The sequence below is a fragment of the Chiloscyllium plagiosum genome, unplaced genomic scaffold (genome assembly GCF_037043375.1).
Source record: "Chiloscyllium plagiosum isolate Xiang-an unplaced genomic scaffold, Cpla_swu_hap1 HiC_scaffold_132, whole genome shotgun sequence".
NCBI lineage: Eukaryota > Metazoa > Chordata > Chondrichthyes > Orectolobiformes > Hemiscylliidae > Chiloscyllium > Chiloscyllium plagiosum.
In genome coordinates this window covers 31,629-54,592 of record NW_028270271.1, presented here as the reverse complement: position 1 = coordinate 54,592, position 22,964 = coordinate 31,629, and the positions used below count along the sequence as shown (strand labels likewise).

The 22,964-nt window shown below is 59.2% G+C and overlaps 1 protein-coding gene across 1 annotated transcript in view; it reads left to right on the top strand.

Moving 5' to 3' along the window:
* Positions 1-3,546: 3,546 nt before the first annotated feature.
* The window catches only part of LOC148134001 (hydroxyproline dehydrogenase-like), a gene marked incomplete at its 3' end in the record, with an annotated part of 34,884 nt that continues 15,466 nt past the window's right edge, over positions 3,547-22,964 (top strand). The window contains exons 1-2 of the mRNA XM_087985704.1: positions 3,547-3,894; positions 10,969-11,159. Of these exons, the coding sequence (XP_087841830.1) occupies positions 3,667-3,894; positions 10,969-11,159 (419 nt within the window). The remainder of the gene's footprint in view (positions 3,895-10,968; positions 11,160-22,964) is intronic.

Sequence of the window (22,964 nt, the reverse complement as noted above, 5' to 3'; positions counted from 1 at the left end):
GAGTCAGCATGGAGAGACGGGCCTCAGGCTCCACTGTCTATTTATGTCTCATACAAAAGTCTCTCCATCCCTCGCTGTCTCTCTCACTCTCTCTATCCCCCTTTTCCTCTAACCTCTCTATCGCGCTCTCTCTCCTTTACTGCAATCTCTCTGTCGCTCTCCATTTCTCGCTCCTTTACTGCAATATCATTTTCACTCTCCAGCTCTCTCTCTCTCCTTTACTGCAAACCTCTCTTTCGCTCCCAGTCACTATCTCTTCTTTCCCCCAATCTCTCCATCGCTCCCTCACTCGCTCGGATATATCTCCATCGCTCCCTCTCTCATGTCCCTGCCTCTCTCACTCTATCTCATTCCCATCAGTCCCCACGGGTGACCCTACACCCCTTTATCTCTGTCTCTCTGTCTCTCTCTCTTCCCATTTTCTCCATTCTTGTTGAATACATAACATTCCTTTCGGTTCCAAACTGTGGGAAACTGGGAGAGAGGAACGAGAGACGGAGGAGATTAGGGACAGCGGGCACAGGGGGCTAGTAAAGGTCCAGGCCTGTGTGGTTGCCATGACAATTGACAGGCCTCAGAGAGGAATGAAGGCCCCATGATCAAAGCCAGGGCATGGAGACAGAGATAAGGCGTGAAATTGTACTCCACGACATCTGTGTTCACATTTGTTCGTAACAGAATCCCCCTTGTGCTCCGTGGAGCTCAAATCTCAGAGAACGATGCTTTGGATAAAGAGAGCGAGGCCGGGAGAGACCGGGAGGGGGTGGGGAGTGGGGGTGCACAGCATACAGAGGCCTATTCAACATGAGGGACGGTCATTCTCTATGACCCCAACCCACACCATCAGAGACACAGGCTCCAGAACAGGCTGAGACTAAGGAAGGAGATGTTGGAGGGTCAGCGCCAAGGGAGCCCCACACTGTCGGAGGGTCAGTGCTGAGGGAGCCCCGCACTGTGGGAGGGTCAGTGCTGAGGGAGCCCCGCACAGTGGGAGGGTCAGTGCTGAGGGAGCCCCGCACTGTGGGAGGGTCAGTGCCGAGGGAGCCCCGCACTGTGGGAGGGACAGCGCTGAGGGAGCCCCGCACTGTGGGAGGGACAGCGCTGAGGGAGCCCCGCACTGTTGGAGGGTCAGTGCTGAGGGAGCCACGTACTGTGGGAGGGTCAGCGCTGAGGGAGCCCCGCACTGTGGGAGGGTCAGTGCTGAGGGAGCCCCGCACTGTCGGAGGGTCAGCGCCGAGGGAGTCCCGCACTGTGGGAGGGTCAGTGCTGAGGGAGCCCCGCACTGTGGGAGGGTCAGTGCTGAGGGAGCCCCGCACTGTGGGAGGGTCAGTGCTGAGGGAGCCCCGCACTGTGGGAGGGTCAGTGCTGAGGGAGCCCCGCACTGTGGGAGGGTCAGCGCCGAGGGAGCCCCGCACTGTCGGAGGGTCAGCGCCGAGGGAGTCCCGCACTGTGGGAGGGTCAGTGCTGAGGGAGCCCCGCACTGTGGGAGGGTCAGTGCTGAGGGAGCCCCGCACTGTGGGAGGGTCAGTGCTGAGGGAGCCCCGCACTGTGGGAGGGTCAGTGCTGAGGGAGCCCCGCACTGTGGGAGGGTCAGCGCTGAGGGAGCCCCGCACTGTGGGAGGGTCAGCGCTGAGGGAGCCCCGCACTGTTGGAGGGTCAGTGCTGAGGGAGCCCCACACTGTGGGAGGGTCTGCGCTGAGGGAGCCCCGCACTGTGGGAGGGTCAGTGCTGAGGGAGCCCCGCACTGTCGGAGGGTCAGCGCCGAGGGAGTCCCGCACTGTCGGAGGGTCAGTGCTGAGGGAGCCCCGCACTGTGGGAGGGTCAGCGCCGAGGGAGGCCCGCACTGTGGGAGGGTCAGCGCCGAGGGAGGCCCGCACTGTGGGAGGGTCAGCGCCGAGGGAGCCCCGCACTGTGGGAGGGTCAGTGCTGAGGGAGCCCCGCACTGTGGGAGGGTCAGTGCTGAGGGAGCCCCGCACTGTGAGAGGGTCAGTGCTGAGGGAGCCCCGCACTGTGGGAGGGTCAGCGCTGAGGGAGCCCCGCACTGTGGGAGGGTCAGCGCCGAGGGAGCCCCGCACTGTGGGAGGGTCAGCGCTGAGGGAGCCCCGCACTGTGGGAGGGTCAGTGCTGAGGGAGCCCCGCACTGTCGGAGGGTCAGCGCCGAGGGAGTCCCGCACTGTGGGAGGGTCAGTGCTGAGGGAGCCCCGCACTGTGTGAGGGTCAGTGCTGAGGGAGCCCCGCACTGTGGGAGGGTCAGTGCTGAGGGAGCCCCGCACTGTGGGAGGGTCAGTGCTGAGGGAGCCCCGCACTGTTGGAGGGTCAGCGCTGAGGGAGCCCCACACTGTGGGAGGGTCAGCGCCGAGGGAGCCCCGCACTGTGGGAGGGTCAGTGCTGAGGGAGCCCTGCACTGTGGGAGGGTCAGCGCCGAGGGAGCCCCGCACTGTGGGAGGGTCAGCGCTGAGGGAGCCCCGCACTGTGGGAGGGTCAGTGCTGAGGGAGCCCCACACTGTGGGAGGGTCAGCGCTGAGGGAGCCCCGCACTGTGGGAGGGTCAGTGCTGAGGGAGCCCCGCACTGTGGGAGGGTCAGCGCTGAGGGAGCCCCGCACTGTGGGAGGGTCAGCGCCGAGGGAGCCCCGCACTGTGGGAGGGTCAGTGCTGAGGGAGCCCCGCACTGTGGGAGGGTCAGTGCTGAGGGAGCCCCGCACTGTGGGAGGGTCAGTGCTGAGGGAGCCCCGCACTGTGGGAGGGTCAGTGCTGAGGGAGTCCCGCACTGTGGGAGGGTCAGTGCTGAGGGAGCCCCGCACTGTGGGAGGGTCAGCGCTGAGGGAGCCCCGCACTGTGGGAGGGTCAGCGCCGAGGGAGCCCCGCACTGTGGGAGGGTCAGTGCTGAGGGAGCCCCGCACTGTGGGAGGGTCAGTGCTGAGGGAGTCCCGCACTGTGGGAGGGTCAGCGCTGAGGGAGCCCCGCACTGTGGGAGGATCAGTGCTGAGGGAGCCCCGCACTGTGGGAGGGTCAGTGCTGAGGGAGCCCTGCACTGTGGGAGGGTCAGTGCTGAGGGAGCCCCGCACTGTGGGAGGGTCAGTGCTGAGGGAGCCCCGCACTGTGGGAGGGTCAGTGCTGAGGGAGCCCCGCACTGTGGGAGGGTCAGTGCTGAGGGAGCCCCGCACTGTGGGAGGGTCAGCGCCGAGGGAGCCCTGCACTGTGGGAGGGTCAGTGCTGAGGGAGCCCCGCACTGTGGGAGGGTCAGCGCCGAGGGAGCCCCGCACTGTGGGAGGGGGGTCTCTCCCCTGCACCCCACAACTCCCCTGACCAACTATGTTCCCCTGACTTTGGGCTAACCCCCCCTCCTCCCAAGAGCCCAGAAGCTGAGTGGCCCCTTCACCCAGTGACGGTGTGTGCGATTCCGTCAATATTTAACAAGGGGTCAGCGTCCTCTGTGTCCTCTGCCTTCCCCTTGCCCCCGTCCTCTCTGTCTCCTTCACTGTCCCTGTCTGCTCTGAGCTGGGGCGGTGGGCTGGTGGGGGAACAGGAGGGCCGTTGGGGGGGGTAAGCGAGAGCGTCCTTCCGAGTGGAGAGACCCTCACCCCCATCCCGTTCCCAATTCCCCCTCACCGGAGTGTGGCGGCGGGTGTGGGGGGGTGGGGGGGAAGGGAAGGGAAGGAAGGGGAGATGTTGCGATTTTCGTTCTCCCCACTGCGGCGTTCCAGAGGGAGTCTCCCCAGCAGCCGCTGGGCCCCCCGGCCGAGCCGGGCACCCCCGGGGGCTGAGGAGGGCGCGGTGCCTCCCCTGGCCTTCGGGGGCGCCGCTTTCCGGGTGAGGCCCCTCTCCGAGATCATCCGGGCTCTCCTGATCTTCCGTTTCTGCTCCCACCCTCTGCTGGTGCGGAACGCCGCGCTGGTGAGTTAATGACGGAGCTGGGGGGGGGGGGGGGAAGATCGCTGAGGGTTGCCTCACTCCGCCACCCCCCCCCTCTCATCCCACCCACCCACCACCCCCTCTCTCTCTCATCCCACCCACCACCCCCCTCATCCCACCCACCACCCCCTCTCTCTCTCATCCCACCCACCAACCCCCTCATCCCACCCACCACCCCCTCTCTCATCCCACCCACCAACCCCCTCATCCCACCCACCACCCCCTCTCTCTCTCATCCCACCCACCACCCCCCTCATCCCACCCACCATCCCCCCCAACCCACCCACCACCCCCTCTCTCTCATCCCACCCACCAACCCCCTCATCCCACCCACCACCCCCTCTCTCTCATCCCACCCACCAACCCCCTCATCCCACCCACCACCCCCTCTCTCATCCCACCCACCAACCCCCTCATCCCACCCACCACCCCCTCTCTCTCATCCCTCCCACCAACCCCCTCATCCCACCCACCATCCCCCCCAACCCACCCACCACCCCCTCTCTCTCATCCCACCCACCAACCCCCTCATCCCACCCACCACCCCCTCTCTCATCCCACCCACCAACCCCCTCATCCCACCCACCACCCCCTCTCTCTCATCCCACCCACCAACCCCCTCATCCCACCCACCACCCCCTCTCTCTCATCCCACCCACCACCCCCTCTCTCATCCCACCCACCAACCCCCTCATCCCACCCACCACCCCCTCTCTCTCATCCCACCCACCAACCCCCTCATCCCACCCACCACCCCCTCTCTCTCTCATCCCACCTACCACCCCCCATTCCACCCACCAGTCCCCCTCTCTCTCATCCCACCCACCACCCCCCCATCCCACCCACAACGCCCCCCTCTCTCATCCCAACCAGCCCCCCATCCCACCCACCACCACCACCCCCCCCCCCCCCCCCCCACGTCCCAACGCCTCTCCCATCCCGCAATATGACTGGGCGACCGAGGGACTACTCGCGGTGGGACCCACTCCTGGTCTCTCACAACCTTTTAAGCGTTGCCGTTGGGCTATCCCCCACCACTTCCTCGTTGCACACAAGCAACGCCCCCTGCCTGAAAAAGTTGCCCCTCGGTTCACTTCCCTCACCCCCCCACCTCCACCTTACACCTACGTCCTTCTAGTTCTGGACTCTCCCCCACCCCAAGGGGGCGGAAAAGACCTCGTCGGTTTACCCTGTCCGTTACCCCTCGCGATTTTGTAAAGCTCCATATGGTCACCCCGCCTGCTCAGCCTCGGATGCTCCGGGGAAATTCGCCTCCAGCCCCTCCCTGTAGCTCAGACCCTCTCGCAACCCCTAGCACCCTCTCCGGTTCCCCCAACACCCTTCCTGCAGCTGGGAGACCAGAGTCTGAGGTGGCACCCACAACTACCGGACCAGCAGGGGCAGGGGCAAAGGCTGGGTTCCTGCTCGGGCTACGATTCTAACCTCCCACTGGGTTTAACCTCTCTTGGGGGTGGAGAGATGGCTTGGGGGAGGGGGGGGGGGGGTGGGTGTTGGGGCTGAGACAGCAGGATCGAGGTGGAGGGCAATGTTGGGTAGCGCCAGCCTCGCGGCCAGGAGAACGGGCGCGCGGACTATTTCCGAACGGTCCGAAATGCGGAGAGACTCGGCGTGTGTGTGAGGGGTGGGAAGGGTAGAGGCATGAGAAAGCTCAGAAAGTCTGAGGGGCAAAGGGGGACCCAGAGGGGGCTCCGAGGCCAGGGTAACCCCCCCCCCTCGAGGTAAACGTGGCAGGTTGGCTCGGCAGGTGGGGAGGACGGTGTTTATTCGGACAGGACGAGAGTATAAAAAGCAGGGACGGGCTGCTGGGCCCCTCGGGCCAGGCCCCGTTCGGGGTACGGCGAGGGGTTTTGGGCCCCGTATCTCAGGAAGGATGTAATCGCCCCCGTTCCCCCCCTCCCCCCGGGAGTGGGTCCAGAGGAGAATGGCTCAGAAACGTAAGGCTGGACACTTGAGGAACGTTTGAGGACTCTGGGTCAGTACTCGATGGGAGTTTGGGTCGGCGAGGGATGGGGGGGGGTGGTGATTGAAACTCACAGAACGTTGGACGGCCCAGACAGGGCGAGCTTTGGGAAGATGTTCCCATTGGTCGGAGAGACTAGGACCCGAGGGAATCGCCTGAGAGTGCAAAAGGAAGATGTTTTGGAAGGGAATTGAGGAGAACTCTCTTCAGGCAGAGAGTGGGGGGAGTCTGTGGAATACACTGTCACAGAAGGTTGGGGGGGGGGGGTCCAGGTCATCGAATGTATTGAAGATGGAGGTAGAGAGAGTCTAGGGGGGGATCAAGGGTTAGGGGGAGACTGCAGGAGAATGGGGGAGGAGAGACTTACTCCTCGTAGCCCGGGGAGAGTCTGTGTTCCACCTCCATACCCCGGGGAGAGTCTGTGTCCCACCTCCATACCCCGGGGAGAGTCTGTGTTCCCCACGCCCATACCCCGGGGAGAGTCTGTGTCCCACCTCCATACCCCGGGGAGAGTCTGTGTCCCCACCCCATACCCCGGGGAGAGTCTGTGTTCCACCTCCATACCCTGGGGAGAGTCTGTGTTCCCCACCCCATACCCCGGGGAGAGTCAGTGTCCCCACCCCATACCCCGGGGAGAGTCTGTGTCCCACCCCATACCCCAGGGAGAGTCTGTGTTCCACCTCCATACCCCGGGGAGAGACTGTGTCCCAGCGCCATACCCCGGGGAGAGTCTGTGTCCCACCTCCATACCCCGGGGAGAGTCTGTGTCCCACCTCCATACCCCGGGGAGAGTCTGTGTCACACCTCCATACCCCGGGGAGAGTCTGTGTCACACCTCCATACCCCGGGGAGAGTCTGTGTTCCCCACCCCATACCCCGGGGAGAGTCTGTGTCCCACCTCCATACCCCGGGGAGAGTCTGTGTTCCACCTCCATACCCCGGGGAGAGTCTGTGTCCCACCTCCATACCCCGGGGAGAGTCTGTGTTCCACCTCCATACCCCGGGGAGAGTCTGTGTTCCCCACCCCCATACCCCAGGGAGAGTCTGTGTTCCCCACCTCCATACCCCGGGGAGAGTCTGTGTCCCACCCCATACCCCGGGGAGAGTCTGTGTTCCCCACCCCATACCCCAGGGAGAGTCTGTGTCCCACCTCCATACCCCGGGGAGAGTCTGTGTCCCACCTCCATACCCCGGGGAGAGTCTGTGTTCCCCACCTCCATACCCCGGGGAGAGTCTGTGTTCCCCACGCCCATACCCCGGGGAGAGTCTGTGTCCCACCTCCATACCCCGGGGAGAGTCTGTGTCCCACCTCCATACCCCAGGGAGAGTCAGTGTCCCACCTCCATACCCCAGGGAGAGTCTGTGTCCCACCTCCATACCCCGGGGAGAGTCTGTGTTCCCCACCCCATACCCCGGGGAGAGTCAGTGTCACACCCCATACCCCGGGGAGAGTCTGTGTTCCCCACCCCATGCCCCGGGGAGAGTCAGTGTCACACCCCATACCCCGGGGAGAGTCTGTGTTCCCCACCCCATGCCCCGGGGAGAGTCAGTGTCCCCACCCCCATACCCCGGGGAGAGTCTGTGTTCCCCACCCCATACCCCGGGGAGAGTCTGTGTCCCACCTCCATACCCCGGGGAGAGTCTGTGTCCCACCCCATACCCCGGGGAGAGTCTGTGTCCCACCCCATACCCCAGGGAGAGTCTGTGTCCCACCCCATACCCCGGGGAGAGTCTGTGTCCCACTTCCACACCCCGGGGAGAGTCTGTGTCCCACCTCCATACCCCAGGGAGAGTCTGTGTTCCCCACCCCATACCCCGGGGAGAGTCAGTGTCACACCCCATACCCCGGGGAGAGTCTGTGTCCCACCCCATACCCCGGGGAGAGTCTGTGTTCCCCACCCCATACCCCGGGGAGAATCTGTGTTCCCCACCCCATACCCCGGGGAGAGTCAGTGTCACACCCCATACCCCGGGGAGAGTCTGTGTCCCACCTCCATACCCCGGGGAGAGTCAGTGTCCCACCCCATTCCCCGGGGAGAGTCTGTGTCCCACCTCCATACCCCGGGGAGAGTCAGTGTCCCACCCCATACCCCGGGGAGAGTCTGTGTCCCACCTCCATACCCCGGGGAGAGTCTGTGTCCCACCTCCATACCCCGGGGAGGGTCTGTGTCCCCACCCCATACCACGGGGAGAGTCTGTGTCCCACCCCATACCCCGGGGAGAGTCTGTGTTCCCCACCCCATACCCCGGGGAGAGTCTGTGTTCCCCACCCCATACCCCAGGGAGAGTCTGTGTTCCACCTCCATACCCCGGGGAGAGTCTGTGTCCCACCTCCGTACCCCAGGGAGAGTCTGTGTTCCCCACCCCATACCCCGGGGAGAGTCTGTGTCCCACCCCATACCCCGGGGAGAGTCTGTGTCCCACCCCATACCCCGGGGAGAGTCTGTGTCCCACTTCCACACCCCGGGGAGAGTCTGTGTCCCACCTCCATACCCCGGGGAGAGTCTGTGTCACACCTCCATACCCCGGGGAGAGTCTGTGTTCCCCACCCCATACCCCGGGGACAGTCTGTGTCCCACCTCCATACCCCGGGGAGAGTCTGTGTTCCCCACCCCATACCCCGGGGAGAGTCTGTGTTCCCCACCCCATACCCCGGGGACAGTCTGTGTCCCACCTCCATACCCCGGGGAGAGTCTGTGTTCCCCACCCCATACCCCGGGGAGAGTCTGTGTCCCACCTCCATACCCCGGGGAGAGTCTGTGTCACACCTCCATACCCCGGGGAGAGTCTGTGTTCCACCTCCATACCCCGGGGAGAGTCTGTGTCCCACCCCATACCCCGGGGAGAGTCTGTGTCCCACCTCCATACCCCGGGGAGAGTCTGTGTTCCACCTCCATACCCCGGGGAGAGTCTGTGTCCCACCCCATACCCCGGGGAGAGTCTGTGTTCCACCTCCATACCCCGGGGAGAGTCTGTGTCCCACCCCATACCCCGGGTAGAGTCTGTGTCCCACGTCCATACCCCGGGGAGAGTCTGTGTCCCACCTCCATACCCCGGGGAGAGTCTGTGTTCCCCACCTCCATACCCCGGGGAGAGTCAGTGTCCCACCTCCATACCCCGGGGAGAGTCTGTGTTCCCCACCTCCATACCCCGGGGAGAGTCTGTGTTCCACCTCCATACCCCGGGGAGAGTCTGTGTTCCCCACCCCCATACCCCGGGGAGAGTCTGTGTTCCCCACCCCATACCCCGGGGAGAGTCTGTGTCCCACCTCCATACCCCGGGGAGAGTCTGTGTTCCACCTCCATACCCCGGGGAGAGTCTGTGTCCCACCTCAATACCCCGGGGAGAGTCTGTGTTCCCCACCCCATACCCCGGGGAGAGTCTGTGTTCCCCACCTCCATACCCCGGGGAGAGTCTGTGTCCCACCTCCATACCCCGGGGAGAGTCTGTGTTCCCCACCCCATACCCCGGGGAGAGTCTGTGTTCCCCACCTCCATACCCCGGGGAGAGTCTGTGTCCCACCTCCATACCCCGGGGAGAGTCTGTGTCCCACCTCCATACCCCGGGGAGAGTCTGTGTCCCACCTCCATACCCCGGGGAGAGTCTGTGTCACACCTCCATACCCCGGGGAGAGTCTGTGTTCCCCACCTCCATACCCTGGGGAGAGTCTGTGTTCCCCACCTCCATACCCCGGGGAGAGTCTGTGTCACACCTCCATACCCCGGGGAGAGTCTGTGTTCCCCACCTCCATACCCCGGGGAGAGTCTGTGTTCCCCACCTCCATACCCCGGGGAGAGTCTGTGTCCCACCTCCATACCCCGGGGAGAGTCTGTGTCCCACCCCATACCCCGGGGAGAGTCTGTGTTCCCCACCTCCATACCCCGGGGAGAGTCTGTGTCCCACCCCATACCCCGGGGAGAGTCTGTGTTCCCCACCTCCATACCCCGGGGAGAGTCTGTGTCACACCTCCATACCCCGGGGAGAGTCTGTGTTCCCCACCTCCATACCCCGGGGAGAGTCTGTGTTCCCCACCTCCATACCCCGGGGAGAGTCTGTGTTCCCCACCTCCATACCCCAGGGAGAGTCTGTGTTCCACCTCCATACCCCGGGGAGAGTCTGTGTTCCACCTCCATACCCCAGGGAGAGTCTGTGTTCCACCTCCATACCCCAGGGAGAGTCTGTGTTCCACCTCCATACCCCGGGGAGAGTCTGTGTTCCACCTCCATACCCCGGGGAGAGTCTGTGTTCCCCACCTCCATACCCCGGGGAGAGTCTGTGTTCCCCACCTCCATACCCCGGGGAGAGTCTGTGTTCCCCACCTCCATACCCCGGGGAGAGTCTGTGTTCCCCACCTCCATACCCCGGGGAGAGTCTGTGTTCCCCACCTCCATACCCCGGGGAGAGTCTGTGTCACACCTCCATACCCCGGGGAGAGTCTGTGTTCCCCACCTCCATACCCCGGGGAGAGTCTGTGTCACACCTCCATACCCCGGGGAGAGTCTGTGTTCCCCACCTCCATACCCCGGGGAGAGTCTGTGTTCCCCACCTCCATACCCCGGGGAGAGTCTGTGTTCCCCACCCCATACCCCGGGGAGAGTCTGTGTTCCCCACCCCATACCCCGGGGAGAGTCTGTGTCCCACCCCATACCCCGGGGAGAGTCAGTGCCCCCACCCCATACCCCGGGGAGAGTCTGTGTCCCACCCCATACCCCGGGGAGAGTCTGTGTCCCACCCCATACCCCGGGGAGAGTCTGTGTCCCACCCCATACCCCGGGGAGAGTCAGTGCCCCCACCCCATACCCCGGGGAGTGTCTGTGTTCCCCACCGCATACCCCGGGGAGAGTCAGTGCCCCCACCCCATACCCCGGGGAGTGTCTGTGTTCCCCACCCCTTACCCTGGGGAGAGTCAGTGCCCCCACCCCCATACCCCGGGGAGAGTCAGTGTCCCCACCCCATACCCCGGGGAGAGTCAGTGTCCCCACCCCCATACCCCGGGGAGAGTCAGTGTCCCCACCCCTTACCCTGGGGAATTCCATTGCTCCTTATGTTACACACGGTGCCGGTCTCTCTGACAGTTACTGACGGTCTGCAGGAAGGTGTTGGGGAAGGGGCTATTCAACCGGGTGATGAAGGTCACAGCGTACGGGCAGTTTGTCGCCGGGGAAACGCTTCCCGAAATCCACGGGACGCTCAGCAAACTTTCCCAGCTCGGAATCCGGCCCCTCCTCGCTGTTCCCATGGAGGAAGATGTTGGAGAACGGACCAGGTACCATATAAATGCACATCAGGTCAGGCCTCTGCGTGTGGGAGCGGGAAGGAGTGACAGTGTGAGGGAGCTGGATTAACATCAGTAGGGATACAGTCAGTAACACAGGGCGCTGGGGGGGAGAGGGGTTACTGAGTGACAGTGTGAGGGAGCTGGATTAACATCAGTAGGGATACAGTCAGTAACACAGGGCGCTGGGGGGGAGAGGGGTTACTGAGTGACAGTGTGAGGGAGCTGGATTAACATCAGTAGGGATACAGTCAGTAACACAGGGCCCTGGGAGGGAGAGGGGTTACTGAGTGACAGTGTGAGGGAGCTGGATTAACATCAGTAGGGATACAGTCAGTAACACAGGGCGCTGGGGGGGAGAGGGGTTACTGAGTGACAGTGTGAGGGAGCTGGATTAACATCAGTAGGGATACAGTCAGTAACACAGGGCGCTGGGGGGGGAGGGGTTACTGAGTGACAGTGTGAGGGAGCTGGATTAACATCAGTAGGGATACAGTCAGTAACACAGGGCCCTGGGAGGGAGAGGGGTTACTGAGTGACAGTGTGAGGGAGCTGGATTAACATCAGTAGGGATACAGTCAGTAACACAGGGCACTGGGGGGGAGAGGGGTTACTGAGTGACAGTGTGAGGGAGCTGGATTAACATCAGTAGGGATACAGTCAGTAACACAGGGCCCTGGGAGGGAGAGGGGTTACTGAGTGACAGTGTGAGGGAGCTGGATTAACATCAGTAGGGATACAGTCAGTAACACAGGGCCCTGGGAGGGAGAGGGGTTACTGAGTGACAGTGTGAGGGAGCTGGATTAACATCAGTAGGGATACAGTCAGTAACACAGGGCACTGGGGGGGAGAGGGGTTACTGAGTGACAGTGTGAGGGAGCTGGATTAACATCAGTAGGGATACAGTCAGTAACACAGGGCGCTGGGGGGAGAGGGGTTACTGAGTGACAGTGTGAGGGAGCTGGATTAACATCAGTAGGGATACAGTCAGTAACACAGGGCACTGGGGGGGAGAGGGGTTACTGAGTGACAGTGTGAGGGAGCTGGATTAACATCAGTAGGGATACAGTCAGTAACACAGGGCGCTGGGGGGGAGAGGGGTTACTGAGTGACAGTGTGAGGGAGCTGGATTAACATCAGTAGGGATACAGTCAGTAACACAGGGCACTGGGGGGGAGAGGGGTTACTGAGTGACAGTGTGAGGGAGCTGGATTAACATCAGTAGGGATACAGTCAGTAACACAGGGCCCTGGGAGGGAGAGGGGTTACTGAGTGACAGTGTGAGGGAGCTGGATTAACATCAGTAGGGATACAGTCAGTAACACAGGGCACTGGGAGGGAGAGGGGTTACTGAGTGACAGTGTGGGGGAGCTGGAGTAACATCAGTAGGGATACAGTCAGTAACACAGGGCGCGGGGGGGGGAGAGGGGTTAGTGAGTGACAGTGTGAGGGAGCTGGATTAACATCAGTAGGGATACAGTCAGTAACACAGGGCACTGGGGGGGGAGAGGGGTTACTGAGTGACAGTGTGAGGGAGCTGGATTAACATCAGTAGGGATACAGTCAGTAACACAGGGCGCTGGGGGGGGAGAGGGGTTACTGAGTGACAGTGTGAGGGAGCTGGATTAACATCAGTAGGGATACAGTCAGTAACACAGGGCGCGGGGGGGAGAGGGGTTACTGAGTGACAGTGTGAGGGAGCTGGATTAACATCAGTAGGGATACAGTCAGTAACACAGGGCGCTGGGAGGGAGAGGGGTTACTGAGTGACAGTGTGAGGGAGCTGGATTAACATCAGTAGGGATACAGTCAGTAACACAGGGCACTGGGGGGGGAGAGGGGTTACTGAGTGACAGTGTGAGGGAGCTGGATTAACATCAGTAGGGATACAGTCAGTAACACAGGGCGCTGGGGGGGAGAGGGGTTACTGAGTGACAGTGTGAGGGAGCTGGATTAACATCAGTAGGGATACAGTCAGTAACACAGGGCGCTGGGGGGGAGAGGGGTTACTGAGTGACAGTGTGAGGGAGCTGGATTAACATCAGTAGGGATACAGTCAGTAACACAGGGCACTGGGGGGGAGAGGGGTTACTGAGTGACAGTGTGAGGGAGCTGGATTAACATCAGTAGGGATACAGTCAGTAACACAGGGCGCTGGGGGGGAGAGGGGTTACTGAGTGACAGTGTGAGGGAGCTGGATTAACATCAGTAGGGATACAGTCAGTAACACAGGGCGCTGGGGGGAGAGGGGTTACTGAGTGACAGTGTGAGGGAGCTGGATTAACATCAGTCGGGATACAGTCAGTAACACAGGGCGCTGGGGGGGAGAGGGGTTACTGAGTGACAGTGTGGGGGAGCTAGATTAACATCAGTCGGGATACAGTCAGTAACACAGGGCGCTGGGGGGGAGAGGGGTTACTGAGTGACAGCGTGAGGGAGCTGGATTAACATCAGTAGGGATACATTCAGTAACACAGGGCGCTGGGGGGGAGAGGGGTTACTGAGTGACAGTGTGAGGGAGCTGGATTAACATCAGTAGGGATACAGTCAGTAACACAGGGTGCTGGGGGGAGAGGGGTTACTGAGTGACAGTGTGAGGGAGCTGGATTAACATCAGTAGGGATACAGTCAGTAACACAGGGCCCTGGGGGGAGAGGGGTTACTGAGTGACAGTGTGAGGGAGCTGGATTAACATCAGTAGGGATACAGTCAGTAACACAGGGCCCTGGGGGGAGAGGGGTTACTGAGTGACAGTGTGAGGGAGCTGGATTAACATCAGTAGGGATACAGTCAGTAACACAGGGTGCTGGGGGGAGAGGGGTTACTGAGTGACAGTGTGAGGGAGCTGGATTAACATCAGTAGGGATACAGTCTGTAACACAGGGCCCTGGGGGGAGAGGGGTTACTGAGTGACAGTGTGAGGGAGCTGGATTAACATCAGTAGGGATACAGTCAGTAACACAGGGCCCTGGGGGGAGAGGGGTTACTGAGTGACAGTGTGAGGGAGCTGGATTAACATCAGTAGGGATACAGTCAGTAACACAGGGCCCTGGGGGGGGAGAGGGGTTACTGAGTGACAGTGTGAGGGAGCTGGATTAACATCAGTAGGGATACAGTCAGTAACACAGGGCCCTGGGTGGGGGAGAGGGGTTACTGAGTGACAGTGTGAGGGAGCTGGATTAACATCAGTAGGGATACAGTCAGTAACACAGGGCGCTGGGGGGGAGAGGGGTTACTGAGTGACAGTGTGAGGGAGCTGGATTAACATCAGTAGGGATACAGTCAGTAACACAGGGCGCTGGGGGGGAGAGGGGTTACTGAGTGACAGTGTGAGGGAGCTGGATTAACATCAGTAGGGATACAGTCAGTAACACAGGGCCCTGGGGGGGAGAGGGGTTACTGAGTGACAGTGTGAGGGAGCGGGATTAACATCAGTAGGGATACAGTCAGTACCACAGGGCACTGGGGGGGAGAGGGGTTAATGAGTGACAGTGTGAGGGAGCTGGATTAACATCAGTAGGGATACAGTCAGTAACACAGGGCACTGGGGGGGGAGAGGGGTTACTGAGTGACAGTGTGAGGGAGCTGGATTAACATCAGTAGGGATACAGTCAGTAACACAGGGCCCTGGGGGGGAGAGGGGTTACTGAGTGACAGTGTGAGGGAGCGGGATTAACATCAGTAGGGATACAGTCAGTAACACAGGGCACTGGGGGGGAGAGGGGTTAATGAGTGACAGTGTGAGGGAGCTGGATTAACATCAGTAGGGATACAGTCAGTAACACTGGGCCCTGGGAGGGAGAGGGGTTACTGAGTGACAGTGTGAGGGAGCTGGATTAACATCAGTAGGGATACAGTCAGTAACACAGGGCACTGGGGGGGGAGAGGGGTTACTGAGTGACAGTGTGAGGGAGCTGGATTAACATCAGTAGGGATACAGTCAGTAACACAGGGCCCTGGGTGGGGGAGAGGGGTTACTGAGTGACAGTGTGAGGGAGCTGGATTAACATCAGTAGGGATACAGTCAGTAACACAGGGCGCTGGGAGGGAGAGGGGTTACTGAGTGACAGTGTGAGGGAGCGGGATTAACATCAGTAGGGATACAGTCAGTAACACAGGGCCCTGGGGGGGGGAGAGGGGTTACTGAGAGACAGTGTGAGGGAGCTGGATTAACATCAGTAGGGATACAGTCAGTAACACAGGGCGCTGGGGGGGGGAGGTGTTACTGAGTGACAGTGTGAGGGAGCTGGATTAACATCAGTAGGGATACAGTCAGTAACACAGGGCACTGGGAGGGAGAGGGGTTACTGAGTGACAGTGTGAGGGAGCTGGATTAACATCAGTAGGGATACAGTCAGTAACACAGGGCGCTGGGGGGGGGAGGGGTTACTGAGTGACAGTGTGAGGGAGCTGGATTAACATCAGTCGGGATACAGTCAGTAACACAGGGCACTGGGGGGGGAGAGGGGTTACTGAGTGACAGTGTGAGGGAGCTGGATTAACATCAGTAGGGATACAGTCAGTAACACAGGGCGCTGGGGGGGAGAGGGGTTACTGAGTGACAGTGTGAGGGAGCTGGATTAACATCAGTAGGGATACAGTCAGTAACACAGGGCCCTGGGGGGGGAAGAGGGGTTACTGAGTGACAGTGTGAGGGAGCTGGATTAACATCAGTAGGGATACAGTCAGTAACACAGGGCGCTGGGAGGGAGAGGGGTTACTGAGTGACAGTGTGAGGGAGCTGGATTAACATCAGTAGGGATACAGTCAGTAACACAGGGCCCTGGGGGGGGAAGAGGGGTTACTGAGTGACAGTGTGAGGGAGCTGGATTAACATCAGTAGGGATACAGTCAGTAACACAGGGCGCTCGGGGGGAGAGGGGTTACTGAGTGACAGTGTGAGGGAGCTGGATTAACATCAATAGGGATACAGTCACTAACACAGGGTGCTGGGGGGGAGAGGGGTTACTGAGTGACAGTGTGAGGGAGCTGGATTAACATCAGTAGAGATACAGTCAGTAACACAGGGCACTGGGGGGGAGAGGGGTTACTGAGAGACAGTGTGAGGGAGCTGGATTAACATCAGTAGGGATACAGTCAGTAACACAGGGCCCTGGGGGGGAGAGGGGTTACTTAGTGACAGTGTGAGGGAGCTGGATTAACATCAGTAGGGATACAGTCAGTAACACAGGGCACTGGGGGGGAGAGGGGTTACTGAGTGACAGTGTGAGGGAGCTAGATTAACATCAGTCGGGATATCGTCAGTAACACAGGGCGCTGGGAGGGAGAGGGGTTACTGAGTGACAGTGTGAGGGAGCTGGATTAACATCAGTAGGGATACAGACAGTAACACAGGGCACTGGGGGGGAGAGGGGTTACTGAGTGACAGTGTGAGGGAGCTAGATTAACATCAGTCGGGATATCGTCAGTAACACAGGGCGCTGGGAGGGAGAGGGGTTACTGAGTGACAGTGTGAGGGAGCTGGATTAACGTCAGTAGGGATACAGTCAGTAACACAGGGCGCTGGTGGGGAGAGGGGTTACTGAGTGACAGTGTGAGGCAGCTGGATTAACATCAGTAGGGATACAGTCAGTAACACGGGGCGCTGGGAGGGGAGAGGGGTTACTGAGTGACAGTGTGAGGGAGCTGGATTAACATCAGTAGGGATACAGTCAGTAACACAGGGCGCTGGTGGGGAGAGGGGTTACTGAGTGACAGTGTGTGGGAGCTGGATTAACATCAGTAGGGATACAGTCAGTAACACAGGGCGCTGGTGGGGAGAGGGGTTACTGAGTGACAGTGTGAGGGAGCTGGATTAACATCAGTAGGGATACAGTCAGTAACACAGGGCACTGTGGGGGAGAGGGGTTACTGAGTGACAGTGTGAGGGAGCTGGATTAACATCAGTAGGGATACAGTCAGTAACACAGTGCGCTGGGGGGGAGAGGGGTTACTGAGTGACAGTGTGAGGGAGCTGGATTAACATCAGTAGGGATACAGTCAGTAACACAGGGCGCTGGGAGGGAGAGGGGTTACTGAGTGACAGTGTGAGGGAGCTGGATTAACATCAGTAGGGATACAGTCAGTAACACAGGGCCCTGGGGGGAGAGGGGTTACTGAGTGACAGTGTGAGGGAGCTGGATTAACATCAGTAGGGATACAGTCAGTAACACAGTGCGCTGGGAGGGAGAGGGGTTACTGAGTGACAGTGTGAGGGAGCTGGATTAACATCAGTAGGGATACAGTCAGTAACACAGGACGCTGGGGGGAGAGGGGTTACTGAGTGACAGTGTGAGGGAGCTGGATTAACATCAGTAGGGATACAGTCAGTAACACAGGGCGCTGGGGGGGAGAGGGATTACTGAGTGACAGTGTGAGGGAGCTGGATTAACATCAGTAGGGATACAGTCAGTAACACAGGGCGCTGGGGGGGAGAGGGGTTACTGAGTGACAGTGTGAGGGAGCTGGATTAACATCAGTAGGGATACAGTCAGTAACACAGGGCACTGGGGAGGGAGAGGGGTTACTGAGTGACAGTGTGAGGGAGCTGGATTAACATCAGTAGGGATACAGTCAGTAACACAGGGCGCTGGGAGGGAGAGGGGTTTCTGAGTGACAGTGTGAGGGAGCTGGATTAACATCAGTAGGGATACAGTCAGTAACACAGGGCGCTGGGAGGGAGAGGGGTTACTGAGTGACAGTGTGAGGGAGCTGGATTAACATCAGTAGGGATACAGTCAATAACAGAGGGCGCTGGGGGGGAGAGGGGTTACTGAGTGACAGTGTGACGGAGCTGGATTAACATCAGTAGGGATACAGTCAGTAACACAGGGCACTGGGGGGGAGAGGGGTTACTGAGTGACAGTGTGAGGGAGCTGGATTAACATCAGTAGGGATACAGTCAGTAACACAGGGCATTGGGGGGTGGGGAGAGGGGTTACTGAGTGACAGTGTGAGGGAGCTGGATTAACATCAGTAGGGATACAGTCAGTAACACAGGGCACTGGGGGGGAGAGGGGTTACTGAGTGACAGTGTGAGGGAGCTGGATTAACATCAGTAGGGATACAGTCAGTAACACAGGGCGCTGGGGGGGAGAGGGGTTACTGAGTGACAGTGTGAGGGAGCTGGATTAACATCAGTAGGGATACAGTCAGTAACACAGGGCGCTGGGAGGGAGAGGTGTTACTGAGTGACAGTGTGAGGGAGCTGGATTAACATCAGTAGGGATACAGTCAGTAACACAGGGCGCTGGGGGGAGAGGGGTTACTGAGTGACAGTGTGAGGGAGCTGGATTAACATCAGTAGGGATACAGTCAGTAACACAGGGCGCAGGGGGGGAGAGGGGTTACAGAGTGACAGTGTGAGGGAGCTGGATTAACATCAGTAGGGATACAGTCAGTAACACAGGGCGCTGGGGGGGAGAGGGGTTACTGAGTGACAGTGTGAGGGAGCTGGATTAACATCAGTAGGGATACAGTCAGTAACACAGGGCGCTGGGGGGGAGAGGGGTTACTGAGTGACAGTGTGAGGGAGCTGGATTAACATCAGTAGGGATACAGTCAGTAACACAGGGCCCTGGGGGGGAGAGGGGTTACTGAGTGACAGTGTGAGGGAGCTGGATTAACATCAGTAGGGATACAGTCAGTAACACAGGGCGCTGGGGGGGAGAGGGGTTACTGAGTGACAGTGTGAGGGAGCTGGATTAACATCAGTAGGGATACAGTCAGTAACACAGGGCCCTGGGGGGGAGAGGGGTTACTGAGTGACAGTGTGAGGGAGCTGGATTAACATCAGTAGGGATACAGTCAGTAACACAGGGCCCTGGGGGGGAGAGGGGTTACTGAGTGACAGTGTGAGGGAGCTGGATTAACATCAGTAGGGATACAGTCAGTAACACAGGGCGCTGGGGGGAGAGGGGTTACTGAGTGACAGTGTGAGGGAGCTGGATTAACATCAGTAGGGATACAGTCAGTAACACAGGGTGCTGGGAGGGAGAGGGGTTACTGAGTGACAGTGTGAGGGAGCTGGATTAACATCAGTAGGGATACAGTCAGTAACACAGGGTGCTGGGGGGGAGAGGGGTTACTGAGTGACAGTGTGAGGGAGCTGGATTAACATCAGTAGGGATACAGTCAGTAACACAGGGCCCTGGGGGGGAGAGGGGTTACTGAGGGACAGTGTGAGGGAGCTGGATTAACATCAGTAGGGATACAGTCAGTAACACAGGGCACTGGGGGGGAGAGGGGTTACTGAGGGACAGTATGAGGGAGCTGGATTAACATCAGTAGGGATACAGTCAGTAACACAGGGCGCTGGGAGGGAGAGTGGTTACTGAGTGACAGTGTGAGGGAGCAGGATTAACATCAGTAGGGATACAGTCAGTAACACAGGGCGCTGGGGGGGAGAGGGGTTACTGAGTGACAGTGTGAGGGAGCTGGATTAACATCAGTAGGGATACAGTCAGTAACTCAGGGCGCTGGGGGGGAGAGGGGTTACTGAGTGACAGTGTGAGGGAGCTGGATTAACATCAGTAGGGATACAGTCAGTAACACAGGGCACTGGGGGGGAGAGGGGTTACTGAGTGACAGTGTGAGGGAGCTGGATTAACATCAGTAGGGATACAGTCAGTAACACAGGGCACTGGGGGGGAGAGGGGTTACTGAGTGACAGTGTGAGGGAGCTGGATTAACATCAGTAGGGATACAGTCAGAAACACAGGGCGCTGGGGGGGGAGAGGGGTTACTGAGTGACAGTGTGAGGGAGCTGGATTAACATCAGTAGGGATACACTCAGTAACACAGGGCACTGGGGGGGAGAGGGGTTAGTGAGTGACAGTGTGAGGGAGCTGGATTAACATCAGTAGGGATACAGTCAGTAACACAGGGCGCTGGTGGGGAGAGGGGTTACTGAGTGACAGTGTGAGGGAGCTGGATTAACATCAGTAGGGATACAGTCAGTAACACAGGGCACTGGGGGGGAGAGGGGTTACTGAGTGACAGTGTGAGGGAGCTGGATTAACATCAGTAGGGATACAGTCAGTAACACAGTGCGCTGGGGGGGAGAGGGGTTACTGAGTGACAGTGTGAGGGAGCTGGATTAACATCAGTAGGGATACAGTCAGTAACACAGGGCGCTGGGAGGGAGAGGGGTTACTGAGTGACAGTGTGAGGGAGCTGGATTAACATCAGTAGGGATACAGTCAGTGACACAGGGCCCTGGGGGGAGAGGGGTTACTGAGTGACAGTGTGAGGGAGGTGGATTAACATCAGTAGGGATACAGTCAGTAACACAGTGCGCTGGGAGGGAGAGGGGTTACTGAGTGACAGTGTGAGGGAGCTGGATTAACATCAGTAGGGATACAGTCAGTAACACAGGACGCTGGGGGGAGAGGGGTTACTGAGTGACAGTGTGAGGGAGCTGGATTAACATCAGTAGGGATACAGTCAGTAACACAGGGCACTGGGGGGGAGAGGGGTTACTGAGTGACAGTGTGAGGGAGCTGGATTAACATCAGTAGGGATACAGTCAGTAACACAGGGCGCTGGGGGGGAGAGGGGTTACTGAGTGACAGTGTGAGGGAGCTGGATTAACATCAGTAGGGATACAGTCAGTAACACAGGGCGCTGGGGGGAGAGGGGTTACTGAGTGACAGTGTGAGGGAGCTGGATTAACATCAGTAGGGATACAGTCAGTAACACAGGGCACTGGGGGGGGAGAGGGGTTACTGAGTGACAGCGTGAGGGAGCTGGATTAACATCAGTAGGGATACAGTCAGTAACACAGGGCGCTGGGGGGGAGAGGGGTTACTGAGTGACAGTGTGAGGGAGCTGGATTAACATCAGTAGGGATACAGTCAGTAACACAGGGCCCTGGGGGGGAGAGGGGTTACTGAGTGACAGTGTGAGGGAGCTGGATTAACATCAGTAGGGATACAGTCAGTAACACAGGGCGCTGGGGGGAGAGGGGTTACTGAGTGACAGTGTGAGGGAGCTGGATTAACATCAGTAGGGATACAGTCAGTAACACAGGGTGCTGGGAGGGAGAGGGGTTACTGAGTGACAGTGTGAGGGAGCTGGATTAACATCAGTAGGGATACAGTCAGTAACACAGGGTGCTGGGGGGGAGAGGGGTTACTGAGTGACAGTGTGAGGGAGCTGGATTAACATCAGTAGGGATACAGTCAGTAACACAGGGCCCTGGGGGGGAGAGGGGTTACTGAGGGACAGTGTGAGGGAGCTGGATTAACATCAGTAGGGATACAGTCAGTAACACAGGGCACTGGGGGGGAGAGGGGTTACTGAGGGACAGTATGAGGGAGCTGGATTAACATCAGTAGGGATACAGTCAGTAACACAGGGCGCTGGGAGGGAGAGTGGTTACTGAGTGACAGTGTGAGGGAGCAGGATTAACATCAGTAGGGATACAGTCAGTAACACAGGGCGCTGGGGGGGAGAGGGGTTACTGAGTGACAGTGTGAGGGAGCTGGATTAACATCAGTAGGGATACAGTCAGTAACTCAGGGCGCTGGGGGGGAGAGGGGTTACTGAGTGACAGTGTGAGGGAGCTGGATTAACATCAGTAGGGATACAGTCAGTAACACAGGGCACTGGGGGGGAGAGGGGTTACTGAGTGACAGTGTGAGGGAGCTGGATTAACATCAGTAGGGATACACTCAGTAACACAGGGCACTGGGGGGGAGAGGGGTTAGTGAGTGACAGTGTGAGGGAGCTGGATTAACATCAGTAGGGATACAGTCAGTAACACAGGGTGCTGGGGGGGAGAGGGGTTACTGAGTGACAGTGTGAGGGAGCTGGATTAACATCAGTAGGGATACAGTCAGTAACACAGGGCGCTGGAGGGGAGAGGGGTTACTGAGTGACAGTGTGAGGGAGCTGGATTAACATCAGTAGGGATACACTCAGTAACACAGGGCACTGGGGGGGAGAGGGGTTAGTGAGTGACAGTGTGAGGGAGCTGGATTAACATCAGTAGGGATACAGTCAGTAACACAGGGTGCTGGGGGGGGAGAGGGGTTACTGGGTGACAGTGTGAGGGAGCTGGATTAACATCAGTAGGGATACACTCAGTAACACAGGGCACTGGGGGGGAGAGGGGTTAGTGAGTGACAGTGTGAGGGAGCTGGATTTACATCAGTAGGGATACAGTCAGTAACACAGGGCGCTGGGCGGGGAGAGGGGTTAGTGAGTGACAGTGTGAGGGAGCTGGATTAACATCAGTAGGGATACACTCAGTAACACAGGGCGCTGGGGGGGAGAGGGGTTAGTGAGTGACAGTGTGAGGGAGCTGGATTAACATCAGTAGGGATACAGTCAGTAACACAGGGCGCTGGGGGGGAGAGGGGTTACTGAGTGACAGTGTGAGGGAGCTGGATTAACATCAGTAGGGATACACTCAGTAACACAGGGCACTGGGAGGGAGAGGGGTTACTGAGTGACAGTGTGAGGGAGCTGGATTAACATGAGTCGGGATACAGTCAGTAACACAGGGCGCTGTGGGGGGGAGAGGGGTTACTGAGTGACAGTGTGAGGGAGCTGGATTAACATCAGTAGGGATACAGTCAGTAACACAGGGCGCTGTGGGGGGGAGAGGGGTTAGTGAGTGACAGTGTGAGGGAGCTGGATTAACATCAGTAGGGATACAGTCAGTAACACAGGGCACTGGGAGGGAGAGGGGTTACTGAGTGACAGTGTGAGGGAGCTGGATTAACATCTGTAGGGATACAGACAGTAACACAGGGCACTGGGGGGGAGAGGGGTTACTGAGTGACAGTGTGA